Here is a 19014-nt window from a genome sequence, read left to right on the forward strand (position 1 = left end):
GGCGGCTCCCGGGCTCGGCTCCCCGCGCTGCGGCGGCGCTCGGCGGCGGCTCCCCCCTCCCCACCCGCGCCGCCATGTTGGGCTGCCGCGAGCTCGGCGGCGGCTCCTGCGTGTGAGCGCGGGCGGGAGGCGAGGCGAGGCGAGAGGGCTGAGGAGCCTGAGGGGGACGGGAGGCAGGGAGGCAGGCAGGGAGGGTGCCGCGTGGGCCCTCCCCGCCCCGCCGCCCCTTGGCGCACGCCCGCCCCGGGAACGATGCCCTTGGCCTGGGGGAGCGAGGCCGGGGGAGCGTCTCCCCGCCGGGAGTGAAGCCGGGTCCGGAGCCTCCCGGGACGCGCAGCCGGAGCAGCAGCGGGAGGAAGGACGGGGACGGCGGCGCCGCGGCCATGGGGAGGCTTTGACAGGGCGACGAGCGCTCCCCGCTCGCCCCGCGGCGGTGCCGCTGTGCCGGGGCGCGCGTCCCGCCCGCTGCCGCCCGCCCGCCGCCCCTTGGCGCAGCAGAGGAGGAGCGGGTGGCGATGAAGCCTTCGGCTTCCCTGAACCGCTGAGAGGCCTCGGGAGGAGACCCGGTAAGCAGCAGGAGGAGGCGGAGGAAGGGCACGGCTCCCCGCCACGGGACGCGGCTGTGCCTTAAGCAGGGTCGGCCGGGGACCTGCGCCCCCCCCCCCCCCCCCCGCCCCCGCCCCGGCGGGTGAGGGGTCCGCCGAGGCGCTGCCCGCCGGAGAGGCGGAGACGGAGGCCGCGGCCGCCTCCCCCCCCCCCGATCCCCGCCCGCTGCCTCCGCGGCGCCGCGCTCTGCCGCTCCTTCCCGGCACCGCTGCGGTGTCGCGGTGCGCCGGCCCTTCCCGGCCTGGCGACGGGCAGGATGGGGCTCCTACACCTCAGGGATGCGGTGGGTCCCCTCTCGGTCTTGTGCTGCGTGACCTGAATGTTGGATGAAGGAGAAGAGCTTCCTAAATATATAAACGTCTCTGTCTGAGGTGGCTAAAATGGTGAAATTGGCTCTACGCAGCCGTGGTTGAATTTCGGGGTAGCTGTTACCATTCACGTGTCAGAACCAGATATATATTTTTCATCAATAACCACATCAAATGATATTTCTTTTCTTAAAAATGATGTACACAGACACGCGCTGTATGCGTGTATGTCTGAAACTTGCTGGGCTTCAGTTTCAGGCAGGGAGCACTGAAGGGACCTAAAAATGAAGCACCACCACGATTTTGTTAAAAATTTGGTTGACGTTTCCTTTTTTTTTTTGCCCTTTTTTTTTATGTTTGTTTGGATGAAGTGTACTTAAAAAAGACACCCCAATGCAAACTGAAACAGCCATGTCTGGAGAAGTGCGCCTGAAGCAGCTGGAGCAGTTTATTTTGGATGGGCCGACTCAAAGCAACGGGCAGTGCTTCAGCGTGGAGACCTTGCTGGATATCCTCATCTGCCTGTACGATGAGTGTAATAATTCCCCTCTGAGAAGAGAGAAGAATATCCTGGAGTATCTGGAATGGGGTAAGTTTGGGTGTGTTTATTTTGGGTACATCCACCCGTGTTCGTGTCTGCTTTGTCTTCGGTATTGATGTGTGAGAGGGGATTGTGTACAGTAGAGTTTTACTGTGAAATGTTATCAGCTGTACTGTAGTGTACTTGAACGTGATGGCGGTGGTGCTGACAAGAGATCCGTGTTGGTTATTTGTCTTTGAGGTATGTGTGTAAAATAGACGTTATGTTTTTGACGTGGTTCAGCTTCTGGTACGTGAAGTATATTTGTTTACCCAGCTGTTGAGGTTTGTATCCTGAAGGCAGTGGGAATAGAGAAGGATGAGGGATAAATTGTCTGATATTTGGAGAAGAACAGATCAGTAGGCAATCCTCGTTTTGTTGTCTGGAGTGAAAATGGGAATAAATATGTTCTTGTCTTTAACATAGTACCATTGCTGACTTAATAAGGTGAAGTTAAAAAGCAGAATGAAATTTTTTCATCCCCATCCTCCATTCCATTTTCTTCCTTAGTTTTAGTGCAATCTTACAGTATTTACGAGTTTTAAATGAGAATGGTTGAATGACGGTGGTCCAGTTCTTCTTAAGTTATCACAGAACTGGTTGGCTTTAGTTTTTCTTTTTGATTCTTTTCCTCCTTCTACGTACAGATGCAAAACAGAAGTTGCAGTCTGACATAAGAGCCTTGATGCTAACCCTTACTATGTGACCTTCAAACTTCGAGTCATGCTGTACTTCTGCGTTTCCTTTCAGAACTATTTCTCACATCTGGTTTGTAATAAATACACCTCGAAGGCGACTTTTTCTTAAAAAGCACATTTTCCCAACATAACAGGCATTTGATGAATTAGCTGGTTGGGTCCTGTGTAATGAAGTCACCAAGGAAAGACATTGTTTTGATAACTGATCTAACAACACGAGGCGTGTGTGTTTGGTGCCTGTTCCTTAATGGAGTCATAGTGACATCTAAAGGACATCTGACTCTGTAATTAAGTTTCTTACACTATTCATAGTGCACTGGTTTTTGTTTTCTTATTATCTAGAGGAACGGGCTATAATTAATACATTCTAGCTAAGGAAGAAATAGTAATTAAAGGGACTTCTGAAGGATCTTCACCCTAAAACTGTTGTGTTATGCAGAAAGTATGAACGGCTTGGAAAATACGTTGGCTCACAGGAATTTTTTGAATGTGAGAGTGTAGTCTGTAGTGGAGTTAGCAATCTGACACCCTGTTCATAATTGTTAAAAAAAAAAATAGAAAAAATCAAGTAAAATGATATGGTTAGAATACGTGTATTTGGAGCTTATCCTGTTGAGTGCCGGTAAATTTGAATGTCTGATGAAAGAAAGGATTGTTCCAAGGTTCTGCCAGTACCTGAAGCTGTCTGTAACAAATCTTACAGACTACTAATGGAAATGATACCTTATTCCGGCCTTTCCAAAATAGGGCTTCTTGCTGGCCTCTTTTTCCTGCAACTTTTTTGCTCTCCCGCTTGCAGCTGTGCCTTAGCAGGACTCAAGCTTCAAGTTAGAGCAGTTCCTTCTGCTTTCCCGGAAGCACTGTCAGAGTCCTCTGTCTGCTGCCAGTTGTACTCTCCAGACTTTTAACTTGTGATTTTGGAGAGGGTTTGTGAGGTGAAATGCAAGAGCAAGGGTTTCTAGTGCCTGCCTTTGGAAGCGTCGACATGACCGATGCCGTTATCTTGCAAACGCTGCCGAGCTGTCTCTGCTGCCTGCCAGCGCTCCCGGTGAAACCAGCGGCCCTTGGCGTTCCTGTTGAGATGCGGGTCGTGGCAGAAGGAGGTTCCTACAGGAGTTGTTGTGCTTCAGCTCTTGGGCGCAGCGAATCTACGAAGGGCATCCTGTTCTTTGGTGTAATCACAGCCTCACCACGTGTCTCTTTTCCCCAAAGGGGAACCAGTGGAAGTGGTTGATTACAAAGAGGCGAGATGTGGTTTTAAAGTCAGAAGTGGTGGAAGCGGAAGGCTGGCAGCCAGAAGTTGTAGTTTCTGTCCTCACCCCCGTCAGTCTACCTGCTTTCAGTTTGTATTTGCTTGTTTATTTTTTCCAACTTCCCTACTTGAGCAGTAGGGACAATAATACCAATTTTACCCCAGGGAGTTGTGAAAACTCCTAGTTTTGAATGTGCTGTATTAATTTGTTTCTCCCATCATTGAAATGAGGCTTAGTGTATTCTGGTGGGTGTCACTCGCTGTTCTGGAACGATACGGGTTTATGCCAAGCGTTCACAGATCTGCGTTATTGCTATGAGGAGTCGTCTTTGAATGTATTGGAATTGATCTTGAAATGATATGAACTTGTATGTTTGTGCATTTACAGATGACAGAATACAAATTTACCCCTCAGAACTGTTAATCTTCTGAAGCTTAAACTGCTTTTTTAAAAGAGTAATTTTATTCTTTTTTTCAACATCTAATACATAGCTCTTTGGCGATCATAAACTGTTGAATGTAATTTATAAATGATTTATTCATACTTGTCACTGGTGCAGTGTAGTGTTCTGGTTTTGTGGAGCTTGTGGATTTTTTTTTTTGTTAGTGGATATATGTTTTTGTTTCAGCTGTTCTAGGTCTTTGATGTTACATGCCTCGTTTCTTGTGAGACTGGATGTTCATAGCACAACGTGAATTTTTGGGTGCAAGGGGTTAGGAGCTCCTGTAGCATGGAAGAGCCGATGTGGTGTTGGTGTAATAGCCACGTGACTGCTGCTATATTGAGGGGAACTAAGATGTTTCATGTTCTACTCTTTGGATCTTTTAAAGACTGTTTTATGACTAGTTCTGGAACTGGTTCTAGAACTTATTAAAAAAAAATAAGCAGGGTAAAACAGATGAGCTTCTGTATTGGTTTTATTTCTTTTGTTTTTTATTGCTGTTACAAGTTTAACTCAGGAATTGGAGAAAGTGAAGTTTCTGCCATGTGAGCGCATTTGACTTTGTGGAGGTTTTCAGTCTTCCTGAAATGCTTGAAATAAGTGTGAAGTATCAGGTTGATTCCTTTGTGGTTTATAATCTGTGTTAATTTAAGAAATCCTTTTTTTGGTGTAAAGTCATTATGTTTTTACTTTAACTGTCTTTATACCTGATTTGTTCTGTGATGTGCTACTGATTTGGTGTTGTTTATTGTGTGTAGGATTTTCTTTTGGTGTCCCTGCCCATGGCAGGGGGGGGTTGGGATTAGGGGATCTTTAAGGTCCCTCCCACTGGTGTTCTGTGATTCTATGAGTTCTAGATGGGAAGATGCCCGCAGAGATAGATGGTGTATTTGAGAGTTAGTCAGGGAATGGTTTGAGACGATGGGAAAGAAACCAAACACCTAGACTTGGCTTGTTCTCCGTGTTTGATGGTAGCTTTAATTTTTGTCTCTATTGACAGTTGTGTTTGCGATTTAGAAATGGGACTGGGTGATTTTAGCAACTGGAGCTTACTGCAAGGAGCTGTTCTGTGTTCCAGGTGTTTTGCTTTTCCTTTCCTACGTGTGTGGGATTTGCCCGTGTTATTCAGGTGTGTGACAGGGGTAAATGCAGGCTGCTGAACTCAGCCTGAAAGAATAGTGGTAGCGATATCTATCTATCTGTCTATCTATATTTTATCTATTTTCTCTATAGCGATAAAAAGAAGCTTTAGAAAAGTTTTTGTTCTAAGGAAACTCTCTTTACAATGGCAGTAATTTGAAATGGTTTTAAGAAGAAACTAGAACAATATTTCTTAGTTCTCCAGTAATGGGGAAGTAGAGAAAAGTCTTCAACATACGTGGAGAGACAGAGGAGGGAAGGGGGAGGCCGCTGTGAGTAGTGTGAGGTCAGTGACTCGGTTGCATCTGTTCTCTTGCAGGTAAAATTAAGCAGTCCTTTAGCATGTTTATTTCTTTTTTTTTTGTTTTCTCCTCCTCTGGTCTCCTCTGGTATATGGATTTCATTGTTCTCATTTCATCTCTAGCAGAACTGAAATGTGGTGTGTAGGCAGTGCTGTTATGGTCGCAGACTGGACTGCTGGCATCACTCTTATACTTCTGTAATTCATCTGTACAACGTCTCTTCTGGCCATTGAAAATGCCTCTATCACCGTAAGACTATTTTTTCAAGAAAGAGGTGTGGAGAGGTCGCCTGTATTTAATTTGTGGAGCTCTCTCTCCTTCTCTCTCTCCCACTGAATTAAAAATGGTGCATCCGTTTTCTGGTTAAGTTTGTTTTTAAATATTACTAACAAAAGAAAATAATATCTTGCCTGTGGACTTCTTCATCTGTTCTGTGTTATTCATCTGTTTGTAAATTGTGAAAGAAATCACCAGCGTTTTCAGATACAATTTGTTTACATGTTGTTTTTAACACAGACTGATTAAAAAAATCCTTCATCTAGATCCCATTCTTCACAGAGACATCAGCATAAGACATAAGCTTCAACTTCTTTACCTGTTCCTTTTTTCTTTAAGTAGTTCTTATTGCTATCCAATTTACCAATTGAAAAGATATTTTGCCATAAAATTACATTTTAGGAATTGTCATTGATGCTTTCTTACTATATTCATAAAACTAGGAATGTCTCTTGCTCTCAGTGATGTAAGTTATTAAATTCTATTCATTAAAGAATGAGCATCCTGCTTGTCAAGGCCACTTAATGTGCATACCTGTATCCCTACCCTTAAAACTGAGTCGTTCCATTGCTTACGGTCAAGGTATATGGAGGTATGGGGTCTTCACTGCTGTCAAATGGAAATGACCTTCAGATCTGTGTTTCAGAACATTGTCTGAACAGCATTTATGGGGATGCAGTTTTATACCAAATTACTTTATAGAAAAGGAAAAAAAAAGACATTGCAGGACAGTAAGTAGAACAGTTCTCCGTGCACACCTTACTGTTAGGTAGCTCTGTTTACCCTTTGTACCTTTAGAATTGTGACCTCATGCACATTTCAGTTCTGATTTTTGTTTGGTACGGGGAAACAAATTACTCTAAGTGAGTCAACAGTTATGATGTGATCAAACGATCTGTGAGAGCATCCAGGAGCATCCAGTTAATTCCAGTTAATTCTGTTTGTTTTACACTACGGTCAAAACCAGTTTCCAGAAGAGTAAGCCATTAACCCATTGTGACAAATTTGTTTTCTAAATGCAATTACTGTACACTAAAGGATTTTGCACCTCTTTTTACTTAAAAATATTTTTTGAAGGATGTTCTTCTTGGTTGTTTTTTTTTTTTTTTCATTTGGAATGAGGAAGTTTGGGTGTATTCAGAGGCTGCCTGATGGATTTGGCGATTGATGTCCTTAGGTTGACTGAATTCTGTCAGTGACGTTCCTTTTATTGCAGAGGAGTACCGCTTGCTGAGGTAGAAAGCCACCTAATGCTATATTTTCAGGAATTTTAGGAATGCCTTTATTCTGTACAGAAATTCCTAGCATGCTTTGGTCTAACAGAGACAAATGGAGAAATAAAATAATTTGAGCTGGTCTGCTCAGCGTGCATTATAAACCTTACGACAAACCATAAACTAGCTGTTACTAAGATATTTTATCTTAGTGTTAATCCAATAGCTTATTTGTGGGATGGTCATAATTGTAAAATGTACTGCTGAAATAGACTGAAGGTGTGTTTGGATTCTTAACCTTTGTGCAGCGTGGGACGCTGTGCTTGTACACGATTGAAGTCCTTCCTCATCTCTCGCCTTTCTCTTGAGTTTTACTGACATACTCTTTTTATAACCTCTAGCATATTATTGGTTCACAGTTGACTGAAAGAAGGATATTGTGCTGTAAGAACAGTGAGCCTATTTGTTTCATTACAGTTTCAGGATAGATATATATATATATTTGCAAAGAGAAAATGCCTTTGTTTTTGCAACTTTATCTTATGTCCATAGATTAGTGCTTGAATTCTGAATTGCAGCATTAAATAGCAGTAATTTTTATTTGATTCATACCTGCAGCTGAATAGTTAAGTGCTGGTGTCTTGAAATTCTGTTGCAATTAAATTGCAAATACAAAACTTCCAGCTACAAAGTGGATGCAGGTAACTACCCCGGCAGTTTTTTCCCATGTTATTTTCTGAAGATGGACACTGCAAGTTATACTAGATGTATCTTTGCAATACATTCATCCATTCATAGCAACCCTTTACTTTTCTTATCTCTTCCGCCCATTGGCACAGTAAATTTCTAAAATCAATTAGCTTCTGTTGCCAAGCTGTAAAACCCGACTAAAAAAGGTACGATGAATGGTTGAGACAGAATTAAAAAAATTGACTAGCTAGACTCTTAAGTCTTATCTTTTGGCAAATCAATAATTTCTTCCATGAGTGTTTGTACTTGTTTAATTTGATTTTCTCTTTATCTGGCTGAACAACCAGAATATTTTGTTCTGCTCTGGTCTAACTCACTTCTGCATACTATTTTTCTGAAATCCTCGTTAAGTTTAGGAATGCTGCTAATGTGGATGAAAATCTTTAAAAACTGTGAGTGAATTAGGTCAATCATGTGCAGGCTTCTGTTAAGCGCAAGATTTTTATTTCCAAGAGTTTAAGCATGACATTAAACGTAATAATAACAGATAATTTATTTTGCTCAGAAATTTAGTGGAAATAGATGGTAATTCTTTTACTGGAAAGACGTTGGTGAGTTTAAGTGGCCTTCTGAATGGAATGGAAAAAGTATTTCAGGTACTAATGACTATATAATCTCATTTTATTCAAACTTTGTTGGATTACACCTCCAACGCCTTATTGCTCTTTTGGTAGTTTTCTCTTTGGTCTCAGCAGTCTGGCCTTGGGCCAGTCCTGTTTTGTCTTAGCTTGGGAGCTTGGAAGCACTTAATTGTCAGGGTGGAGGGTACGTGAGCACTTTTTCTGTATAAAGTGAGATTTTAAAGAAGTATCTCCTCTCACTGTTGTCCTTGTACTCATCCTTTTAACCTTAAAATCCTTCTTTATTTGGGGATTTTGTGATTGTTGTCTTTGTTGTCCTGCTACCCCTCTGACTGTTGCCGTGGATCGTAATTCTGTTCCACGTGTGGTGCAGGACCCCTAGGGGTATCCGTTTTTGAGTTCTTCCTTCTTTCCTTTCTATGCATTTTTAATGGGTAATGTTATTCCAAAACAAAGCTCTGGGTTGTCCTCTCTAAGCTGAGGCTACCGTCTCTTCTTCCCAGTGTCTATTCTGTTGCTTTTTATCTGAGCAAAATGTCAGTTTCTCTTTCCAATGTGATGCAGATATCCATGTCTCTGTCTGAAACTTCCCTGGCCAAAATCATGGTTTCTGGATTTTCTTTTTCCTTTTCTTTCTTTCCTAGTCATCTCTGAGCTTTCGCTATTTTGGTGGTCAGGCACATAACACAGAGACTGTGCGTAGAGAACAGTCTCAAAAATGCTCCTATTTCTTATGTAATTCTTTACATTATAGGTGCACCGACAAAGCGATTTCTGTGAACACCCTGTTTATTTCCTATTTGATCCAGTACATTTCAATTTATTTACAAACAGGAATGATTTGCAATATTAAGCTCTTGTAGAGCTGGGTGCTTGGGCTTTTTGTTCTGGTGGTGATTAAGAAGCTGTTTTCTGTTTTACCCCTGTGGTCTAAATGCGAAGAGACTTAAGTGAGAGACTGTATAATTTTAATACCCTAAACTGTTATGAAGAAGTAATAAGAAGGGTAGGAAAGGGTTTTGTTGTAAGTGGTTGAAGTAAATGTCATTTGGGCTGTTGGGACATCATAGTTCCAAGATATTTCATGCTGTTGCTCTCTATAGCCCTTTTACCCTTACCCCTGCCTTTCGTAAATAAAACATTATGTTGTTTGAATGTTTTGCAGGATACATTTGTAACAAGAAGAGAATTAAATAATACTGGTATTTTAATTGTAACTTCTGCTTTTTTGTTGAGTGGGGGCTGGCTAAATCCCGTCTGCCACTCTTCTCTGTTTTGGTGGTGCTTTCGTGAATGGAGGGACATCATCCAGTCAAAAACTAACCCTGCAAAAACGTGTCGAAATCTGTTGGTCCAGTTGTGTGAAGAGATTATACCGGCGTTTGTACCAAAGAGTAGGGTAGAACTGTGACAGCCCAACCTCCCAGTGGCTTTACGTACTGTAATTTCTGCAGTCCAAGTTTTGTGGCTGCTCCTAAGGTTCCCAGGAGCACGCGAGGAGCCTGCAATTTGGAACCAAATATTGATGTTACCATCTCTTTCTAACAGGTGTTTGGTATAGAAGTTCTGTGAGCTTTTTTGTTTCCGGTAACAGTTTCCAAGACTCTTCTTGCAATGCATGAATTTCCACTTGTGAAGAGGAATCATTAAAATGGCTCTCTGAGTTTGATGAGGGCAACTCCTCGGGGGGAAAAAAATAATTACTTCTGTGTTTTTTGGTATTTGGCACAATATTACTGTTCAATGTATTTTCCTTCTGTGTTTTGTATCTGAAAGACCAAGATTTTTGTTTTAACAAATGTGGAATAGTTGTGTTCTATTTCCCCTAACTTCTAGAAAACACTTGTTGAGCACAGTGTTGTGCTGTTTTGCAATAATGTAAAAGGATGCTTTTATAATTCTAGTAATGACTGACAAAAAAAAAAGACTTGTATTTGTTGTGATATGATAGAAGGAAATTACAGAAGCAGCTTACTACACCAACAGAAATTTGCTGAGAAAATCCTTACCATTTAGCTGTAGTTTGTGTTGTAGGACACTTTATTTTGATGTGTCTGTGCCCCCCACACTCAGCACATTGACTATTTTTACCTTCATAGCTAGGAACCACCTGTGGCTAACAAAAAATACACTTCTAAACTTCTGTATCTTTGCAAAAGTCATTAACAGGAATAGATTTAGGCAAATATTATCTTCTGGATGTAAATATTTGGAAGATTATCTTTTTTGTTTTCTTAATGCTTTTGTGCCTTATCTTCTCCTCTGAAAACAAGGAATGACCAAACTCCGTTGATGATAACACAGACTCTCAAAAAGCAAACTCTAAATCAAGTTACAGTTACTAAGAGAAAACTGTTATGATGTATATTACCGTGGCTGGTGTCTGTTATTTCATTAATCTGGTAATTCTTGGTTAACTTGTTCCTCTAGTAATCCTTTGTCTTGAGAGATGATGACCTAGGATCTAGTTGCTTGCTTCTGGTGACGTTGTTTCTTAGCTCCTTCAGTGAGTATTTGTACAGATATGTGACTGTATATAAGCTGCTCGAACTCATGTTTCAGGTGTTAACCTGAAAAGTCTCTTCCTGGGTGCTTTGTCAGAGCTCTCATCTGATCTTATCGGTAGTAGCCTAGTGCTCTACTGTCGGGTGGTGGAAAGAAAGGGAGCAGAGGGGCAAGAAGTTGCTGATTTGCTGGGTAGCTGCACTCTTCTCGCACTTGTACATTACTTTTATCCACAACTATTTAATAGAATTACTCTGTGTTTACTGATGGTAGTACATTCTCCTTGTAATGCTTGGCACTGCCAGAAGAATGGGGTCTCTTCTAAGAAATTCTCCTTGTAATCAGTAATTAAAAATTTGCTTTAATTTTGCCATTAAATTTTCTTCATAATAGAACAGTTTGGTCTCGAGGTGTTTGGCTTTCTGTTGGTTGTGTAGGTTACACTGTCAGTAAATATATTCAGCCACGTATGTGATAACAGTAAGAATCTATAAGCCAAATTCTCCTCTCATTTAATGGATATAAATGTGAAGTTAATTCCCATACAGTGTTAAAGCAGTTCCTGTTTGTTGCTGAGCTTTTAAAGACAGTCAAGTCACTTACTTGAGAGCGTTAACTGGTTAATTATTTATGAGCTCTAGTTTTAGGGCTCAAATACCGTAGCTTTTTCTAGATATCCAGATAGAGAATGTTTCCTTTATTTTGGTGTAGTTCTTATATGTTTTGAAAGTATACTTTTATTTCTTTTCAAACTGGGAGGGTTGTAAATGTTCTTTTTCCTTTCAGTAGTATGATTCCTGGTGAGAAAGTCACTTACAGTGAATACTGGGCACTAGTGTATATTGTGAAAGTCTATTTGAGAAAGGGGAGGGGAGGGGACAATTATTAGCATCTTAAACACCTCTGCAAAGAAATAGAGGCATGGTTGTGATTCATTGAAGGCCATTCAAAAAATAACCGGAAAAGTAGTTTCTAGTAGGTTGATAAGTTCCTTCCAAAATTTTGTCCAAAGTTTTTGTAACATTTACTGTGGAAATTCCTGGAAGTGTGGGTGGTTTGTAACTTCTGTGTGTTTAAGTGCTTTATTCATTTTTTATTTATTTATTTTGAAGTTTTCAGTGTACTGTTTGGGTGTTCTTATTGTAGGTGTAGTTTCTTCAGAAAGCATGGAATTTTCTTGTGATTTTGTTTCTGTGATGTCCGCTTTTCTTTCTCTCCTGTGACTTTAGTGTGGTGCACCTGAGAACAGTAACAATTGTTTTGTTTCTCATAAGGGAAGTGCTCTTCTGCAGTGGTCAGGTGGATGCGTGCCCAAAATTGTGTTTTGAGCAACTGTTCATGTATTGTGAACTTAGGGCTCCATAAAAAGTTAGGCTTCTTTTAATTAGCAGAACAATTCGTACCTTGCTTTTTCAGAATCTCTTCTGCAGCCCCACAAAACACATGCGTGCCACTGGTATTTCAGTCAAGTTTTTCCAAAGCGTCTGAATATCTCATATGGAATGCAAGTGTACATTGAAATCTAGCATCGTACTTATTAAACATTTATTAAATTATTAATTTAATATTTATTAAATAGCCCTGTGCTAATCCCTCCTCTGCATAAGCGTTACTTAGCCTGAGTGGACTTTGGAAAAAACTATTGCTGATGTAGGAGCAAGTAACCGTTAGACTTGATTAAGCTCAAAGAGGAGAAAATGAACGTTGCTGTGCTGGAAACTTTTCCCTTAGAACTTGGTATGCTTTCAGGAAGTCAAGTCAGATGTCACGAGTGATAAGCAGAAACTCTTAATTATAATCTACAGCTAACACTTGGAGATACCACCTGAAAAGCTTTATGTGCATAGGTATTTCTCAAAAAAGTTGTAACTGAAGGATGAAGCAAGTCTTCTAATGACCTTGTTGGTTAGTTGTCAGTTCAAGAGAAAAGGACAGCGTAGGTAGGTAATTTCACTGTACTGTTACTTCAGTGGATTAGGAAATCGCTCCCTAGTCATTACTTCATTCTGGACCTCCTTGCAAGGAGTTGATTTTTAAAGCAACTGTGCAAAATGACTCCATTTCTTGGCTCTAGAGGACTTTCCACTGAGAATGGATGCTCTACGTTTCTCATTAATTTTTTTTTGGTGTTTAAGGACTTTTGGACATGTACTGTATGGTTCCCAGAGGTTGGTTGGTCTGTTTTTTACAGCAACGGAGTCGTAACATGCCAGAACATAAATGCTGAAATTTTCTCATCTTAAACAGTACTGAAAAAGAACAATTGAAGAGCTGTTGTTGAGCTATTACTTCACATACAGCAGCTACCTTCCAGGCACAATGTCATTTCTGTAATATGTAATGCTTTATGTAGTGAATAAGCATGTTTTATGTATGGGGAAACTTTGATCAATAAGGGTATTCTTGAGTGATTTTACTGTTTCGTTACTAGCTGTTTACTTCAGATTTTGTTTTTGCAAAAAAAACCTAAATAGTACAAATCACTATCATTTATTGTTTTGCTCTGCCAGATTCAAATGGCAAAAGTTCTCGAACTGTCCCGGCGTAGTTACTTATGATGTACCTAGACTAGAAGAATCAAGGAGCAGCCATTGAGATCCTTTGAGTTCTTTGTAAGCATGGTAAGGGTTGGATTTGCCTTCCATGGCCTATAGCAGCCCTTGCACACACTTTCTGAATATGGAGAAGGAATAGCTTTTTCTCTACTTTACTGTTGCACGTGTAATATTTGTAAAATGACTGTGACTGAGGGTTCTTACTCGTGATTTGGTATACCAGGACTTGAAAAATGTTCCTCCTGTTCCTTCTCCTGCAGTCAGATGTGGAAGGTCATGAATGCAAGTGTAATCTGAAGTGACAGGCTGTACTAAACTGAATTTTCTTGTTGGCCCGTAAAAAGTAGGATTTGGGATTTTAGTCCAGTCTTGGCTTCATTAGCAGATGGACAGGAAAGAATAACTTCTAATGACTTTGGTTTTAAGTGGCTTTGATTGTTTTAAGTGAGCTTTCTTGGAAAATGTGTTAATTCAATATTAGACTTCATCCTAGCCACCTGACATCTGAAATGATGGATAGTCCTTCACACCTGTGTAAAATCAAAGGCAGTCAGAAAAGTAGGGAGGGCTTGCTTATTTATTGGTACGGAACAATAACATCTGGATCAAGTGCAAACTAGTGCAAAACCAGAGCCTACATCAGTATTTGTTTTGGAGAGCTTCAATAGCTCATTTGTGGTTTTGCCGCTTGTAAATAATGCAGCTACCCCATCTTCCCAGCGTCTGCTGAAGGATTTCGTTCTTTGTATTTTCTGCTGCTGAGTCTAGCCATCTCTCTGTACTGGTGAGGAAAGGTGCGGAGCCAGTTGCTCATTGATGGCTTGAGCTAAGTCTCAACTTGCACAGGGCAATCTTTCCTTCTCCTGAAGGCTCTTGGTTTCTTTCTGCTTCTTTTTGCAATCCCACGTAACATAGGCAGCCTTCTTTTATCTATTCGTATAACATTCTTCTGCTCCCTTTCATTTTGTGGGGTCAGTACTGGAGTAGGTAAGCTGTGGATTAAATGGAGAGTATTTCCTTTATTTATCCCGTTGGATGCCTTTTCGTTTTGCTTTCTGTGCTTTAACTTGTAGCTAAGACTCTGAATTACTGTGCTCAATAATATTCTAGGCTTTATTATCACAGCCAAGATAAGCTTTATTCTAACATACTGCTCTGCTTCAAGTACGATAATACTTTTACTGTGGGTTGATTTAATTCCTCAAAAACACTACTGCAGGCGGTTGCATTGGAAAACAAGAGAAGTGTTTGTCCCCCTGTGACTTCATTAACTGTATACTGTGCATCATTTCGGGGATTATTAGCTGAGAAGAGCAGTTAGGATTGAAAACTTAAGTACTTGAAGTAATCCACTAATAGTTTTCCTCTTTGATGTTGCTAAGAGAAAGAGAAATACAAGAGAAGTTAATATGCTATTTTTTCTTTCTTTTGCTTTCAAGGCTGATAGTTCAGGAAGGAAACCTTACAATAAGAGGAGAACTTCATCCATACCATTTCAGTGGTGTGACAGAGCACTGGCATTCTGGTTGCTTTCAGGGCACTGCACTCTACTTAGCTTCTACAGAAGCCTGGAACAAATAGATTGTGTTTCAGACCGTGGTGGCTAAGACTTATGACTCCTTCCTAAACCTTAGCAGGTTGGTGTGAACTAAACATGAAGCCCAAAGTGCCTCTTCCCCCAGTACATGCACCTTGCTTTTGGATGGTTTCAAATCAATGATAGGGTATGTGGGACCAAGTCTTGCTTACCTAATTCTCGGAATTATCCCAAGCGTAGGAGTAAAATATCTTGTGCATTGGGTATGACTAGGAAGTTATGTAAGGATTGTCTTCGGGATTTGGCTTGGGATGCCATTTCTCCTGTATTTAGGACGTTTGTATTATATGTGAAAGAGCTTGCCCCCTGCCTGGCAAATCTCTCAATGTCAAGCAGTCTCTGGTAAGAGCAAGCAGTACTTCTACCTGTCATTTGGAAATGCAGAGCCCGTATCATGAATGTGTTTCTGCCTTTTTCGTTTATATCAGCTGATATTTTAAAGGCACTTTTAGAAGCAGGTTCTCTTCACACTTACTGAATGTCAAGTTTTTGGTTTTTTTTAGTTGCAGTTTCAATGATAGAGATTTACAGCTCAGCTTCGCAGTCTGACATCTTCATACCTAAGGGCAGGGAACTTATTGGAGGGTAAAATCTGTCAATGATTGCAGCAAAACTAGTTTAAGAGTTGAAGAAGATATATTCTGCGACTGCCCTGAGTGCTCAGTAAGACACATTTTTATTTCTCTCCCAGAAATATGCCACCAAATCCTAAGGGATCCTAAGAAGGGAGTAAGGAATGACAGCGTTGGTGTTATAAAGAAACGTACATGTTCTTCTCTGTGCATCTGTGAAGTATTTGGCTGCATAAAGGCTTGAGCTAATCCTGGCTCTGCTAATTCCTGGATTTGAGCTAATCCTGGTTAGGGAATTCCTCCTTCTAGTCTGAAGGAAAGGAAGTGTGAGTAGTATTTATAGTTTTAGCCAAAATAGCTCATGTTGTACTTTACTCTCAAATGGGAAAGTAAGATACGTTCCTTATTGCAAAGGGAGTCTTTCTGGGATGTGCTTCTCATGTTAATGGTGTTCATTTCTATATTTTTCTCTACTTGTGGGCACTTGAGCACAGAATTTGAAGCATCAGAAATCAGGAAGAAGGAGCTGTAGGCAGGCAGTCTCTACAGAGGCTCTGACATGGGGTAAATCTAAAGCCTGCTGCAGAGAAGAGAGAAGTAAGGATGCTCACCACACCTTCCAGGGTTCCTGGCTGGTGCCAGGCCTGGGAGTGTCCAGTTCAGAGGGCTGGTAGGAATTGGGTTTAGGAGCAACTTGAAGGCCGCTTTCATGTAAACCTACTGAGAATGTTAGGTGGATTTGGGGTGAAAGTTTGAAGTTTGTGATTATTAAATGATTCAGGAATACAGTAAACATTTGAGAATTTTTTCTTTAGTATTTGGAATATTCTGCTAGTATACATTTACAGTGGAAATAAGGAGTCATTCAAACATAAATGTAAACTGACAGAATTAACAATACGACTGTGTCCGTGCGTCTTAGTCTGTGGTGTTTTCCCTGCCTGCCTCCTTCCCCCCACCCTGCCTCACACCTTTTTTCCCTATTGCATAGGACAATGGGGATGTGGAAATTCGTTATGATTACGTTGTAAAGTAAACTAGGAAGGTTAGCATTTAGTTAGTGAATGAAACTGTGGTTTGCAGAAAAGGAAAATGTGCTTCTTTTTTTTGGTGGGGATTTGAATGGTATGGTGGAGAATTTGATTCTCTTGCTGACAGCTACAGAGTTTATGTGATGCTGGCTAGGTTACTTACCCAGATAATTTGTATGTATCCACTACTTGTGCATGCATCACCATCTGGATCAGTTAGTTGACTTCCTGTGGTTTGATGTAAAGAGATGCTGAGAACTCTCAGCTGTCACGAAATCAGTTGGAGCTCAGCTTTAAGCTCTAAAGCTCTACAGAGTGCCGCGTACTTTAAAAAGTTTGTATGGGGAATTGTAAAATTACTGATTAATATTGGATGTCCACTTTCCCCCTTTATTTATTATGTCCCAATCCTCTTTGTCTTCATGATTAAGGATACTGCCATAAAGAGGACATTTAACAAACTTTGTGAGAAATCACAAATCTCACAGCAAAATATGCTGTACTGTTTTCAGGAACGACCTGAATATTTCTTACCAGAGTACGGAAAAAAGGTCATACATAGGCTGTCATCATTCTTACACCTATGCCCTCTAGTTTGTCACCTCTAAACTTTTATCTTCTTCAGCATTGACTTCTTAGTCAAGTCCTATTTTGTTTCTTTGACTCATCTTTGTCCAGACATCATTACATTGCAATGAGTAGTCCTCTTGCTTGTTTTTTAACTGTTTAGTTTATACATGTTACGTTATAAGGCATGCATGGAAATCATATATTTACTCTACCTCCTTTATTGTTGCAGCTGTTGTTGATCAGAACAGCCAGTTTCTCTGGACATAGCTTATACCATTTTTGGAAAGTTCTGTTTTGGAAGAGATTGATAGAACTTTTCTGAATTAAAATGAAGTGTGCTGGAGCTACTGGTAGATGAGGAAAGGGAAAAATCTATTTTAAAAAGTGGTAAAAAGTTTAGTTTGGCTTAGTCCCGCTGTCACTATTTTTCAGATAGTTTAGGGAGGAGGCGTACTGTGTAACAGCAGAAAGTGCATTTCAGAGCACATGTTTTAAATTCCTGAACATTCAGTGAGGGTGCATAAATGTATTTAAAGGATTCCAGAGGGGGATCCTGGCTGCCTAAACTACAGGCTTCCCGTCATGTACTTCTTTCAGTGTTTAGGAGAACGTAGTTCAACTTTTACATATTGCACCTCTCAGGTTTCCTGATATATGCTTTGGTGGTGGTGCTATATCTTTGAACGACCAAAGGTAACTCTGTAGTCATAGTCCAAAATATTTTTTTCTTACTCATTTGAGGGAGGGAGGGCTGATCCTAGAGACGCTACAGCTGCAAGATGCTTTATTGTTTAAAGTAAAATACCTCGGTCGTTAGGGAAGGAAGCCAGTATTTCAATTCCAGCTCTAGTCATTTTGTAGCTAGATGATAGTATCCAGGTCCAAAGAGAAAGGACATCCTGTATCTCTTCTGCTTAACCATTTTTGGGAAGAGAGCACCATGTTTTCATTCTCAAGTGGTAGATTTAATAGTAGGAACGTACTTTTACAAGCCTTAAATTAAGAAGAGGTATAACACTGATTGTGTTTCCAAAATCCAAAGTATTGCTTTTAGTACAGAACAGAAATAAAAAATGAAAACAAAAAACACAAAACCAACAACAAACAAAGAAGGCTTCTTTTTAGTTAATGACAAAAATGTTTAAAGCTGTGCTGCTGCCATTGTGCTGCCTATCTGGTTTAGGAAAAAACTTTGTATTGGCAGGGATGTGGGCATTTTGAGCCCTTATCTGTCTTGGTGTCCTAGACCTGAGGTGAGTGCTCTTACTCAGATTCACAGAGTGCAAGAGAGAATACCCCCAGTAATGGGTAAATCCTTAATCCTTGGATCCACACAGCTACTTCCATACTGCATGAAGAAAGGCAACTGAAACAGTACATGAGTTATGCCTTAAGATGTACTTCTATGTCACTACTGCTTCATCAGACTCTCTTACTTTAAGTTTTCCTTGCCTAAACTTGGGAACTTACTCACCACACACTGCATACTATATTTTAGGTCTCTTTGCATAAAATTTGTCTTTTCAGCATACTTGAAGTTAATGAATACAAGTGTTGGATACTCGGTCCGTAGAATTCCTGGCAGCCTGCCTGCCTGCGCTCAGCGTAGATCTGCTGCTGTACCTGGAGGTGTGATGGGAATGGTGAAGTTATAGAGGAGGCAAAATGGTTGCTGAACCTTGCTAGTTCATACAGAATGATGTAAATCACTAGGTGAAAAAGGCATTTTATTGGTGAATGAGTGTGATTTTTCTGATGGAGCCATGGAAGTAGTCTGAAACCTGGAAAAGCGATACTTCTCTGCACTCTCACAGAAGATTTGCAGGGTATGGAGAAACTATCTCCAGGACCCCTTTTCATGGTGTCTTGGAAAGAGTGAATTTTCATGGCATAAGCATATCAATTTACCAGAAAGAGAAAAGAATTGGCACAGGTTTGTATTTGATTTTCTGCAGTGCTCTATAATAGAACCAGTCCTCATGTTTGATTCTAATCAAATTCCTGATATGTACTTTCTCTGTTCCTTTATCGCAA

The 19014-nt window shown here is 40.8% G+C and overlaps 1 protein-coding gene across 5 annotated transcripts in view; it reads left to right on the forward strand.

Annotated features, from left to right (window-relative positions):
- Positions 1–19014, forward strand: part of CDC42BPA (CDC42 binding protein kinase alpha) — a 162522-nt gene continuing 143508 nt past the window's right edge. For 2 of the 5 annotated variants that reach the window (XM_080587648.1, XM_080587650.1), the window contains exons 1-2: positions 1–566; positions 1286–1503. In XM_080587648.1, the coding sequence (XP_080443774.1) occupies positions 1308–1503 (196 nt within the window). In that variant the 5' untranslated portion in view covers positions 1–566; positions 1286–1307. The remainder of the gene's footprint in view (positions 567–1285; positions 1504–19014) is intronic. The other 3 variants (XM_080587646.1, XM_080587649.1, XM_080587647.1) reach the window with 2 other exon arrangements.

Source organism: Anser brachyrhynchus (assembly GCF_964034855.1).
Source record: "Anser brachyrhynchus genome assembly, chromosome: 3".
NCBI lineage: Eukaryota > Metazoa > Chordata > Aves > Anseriformes > Anatidae > Anser > Anser brachyrhynchus.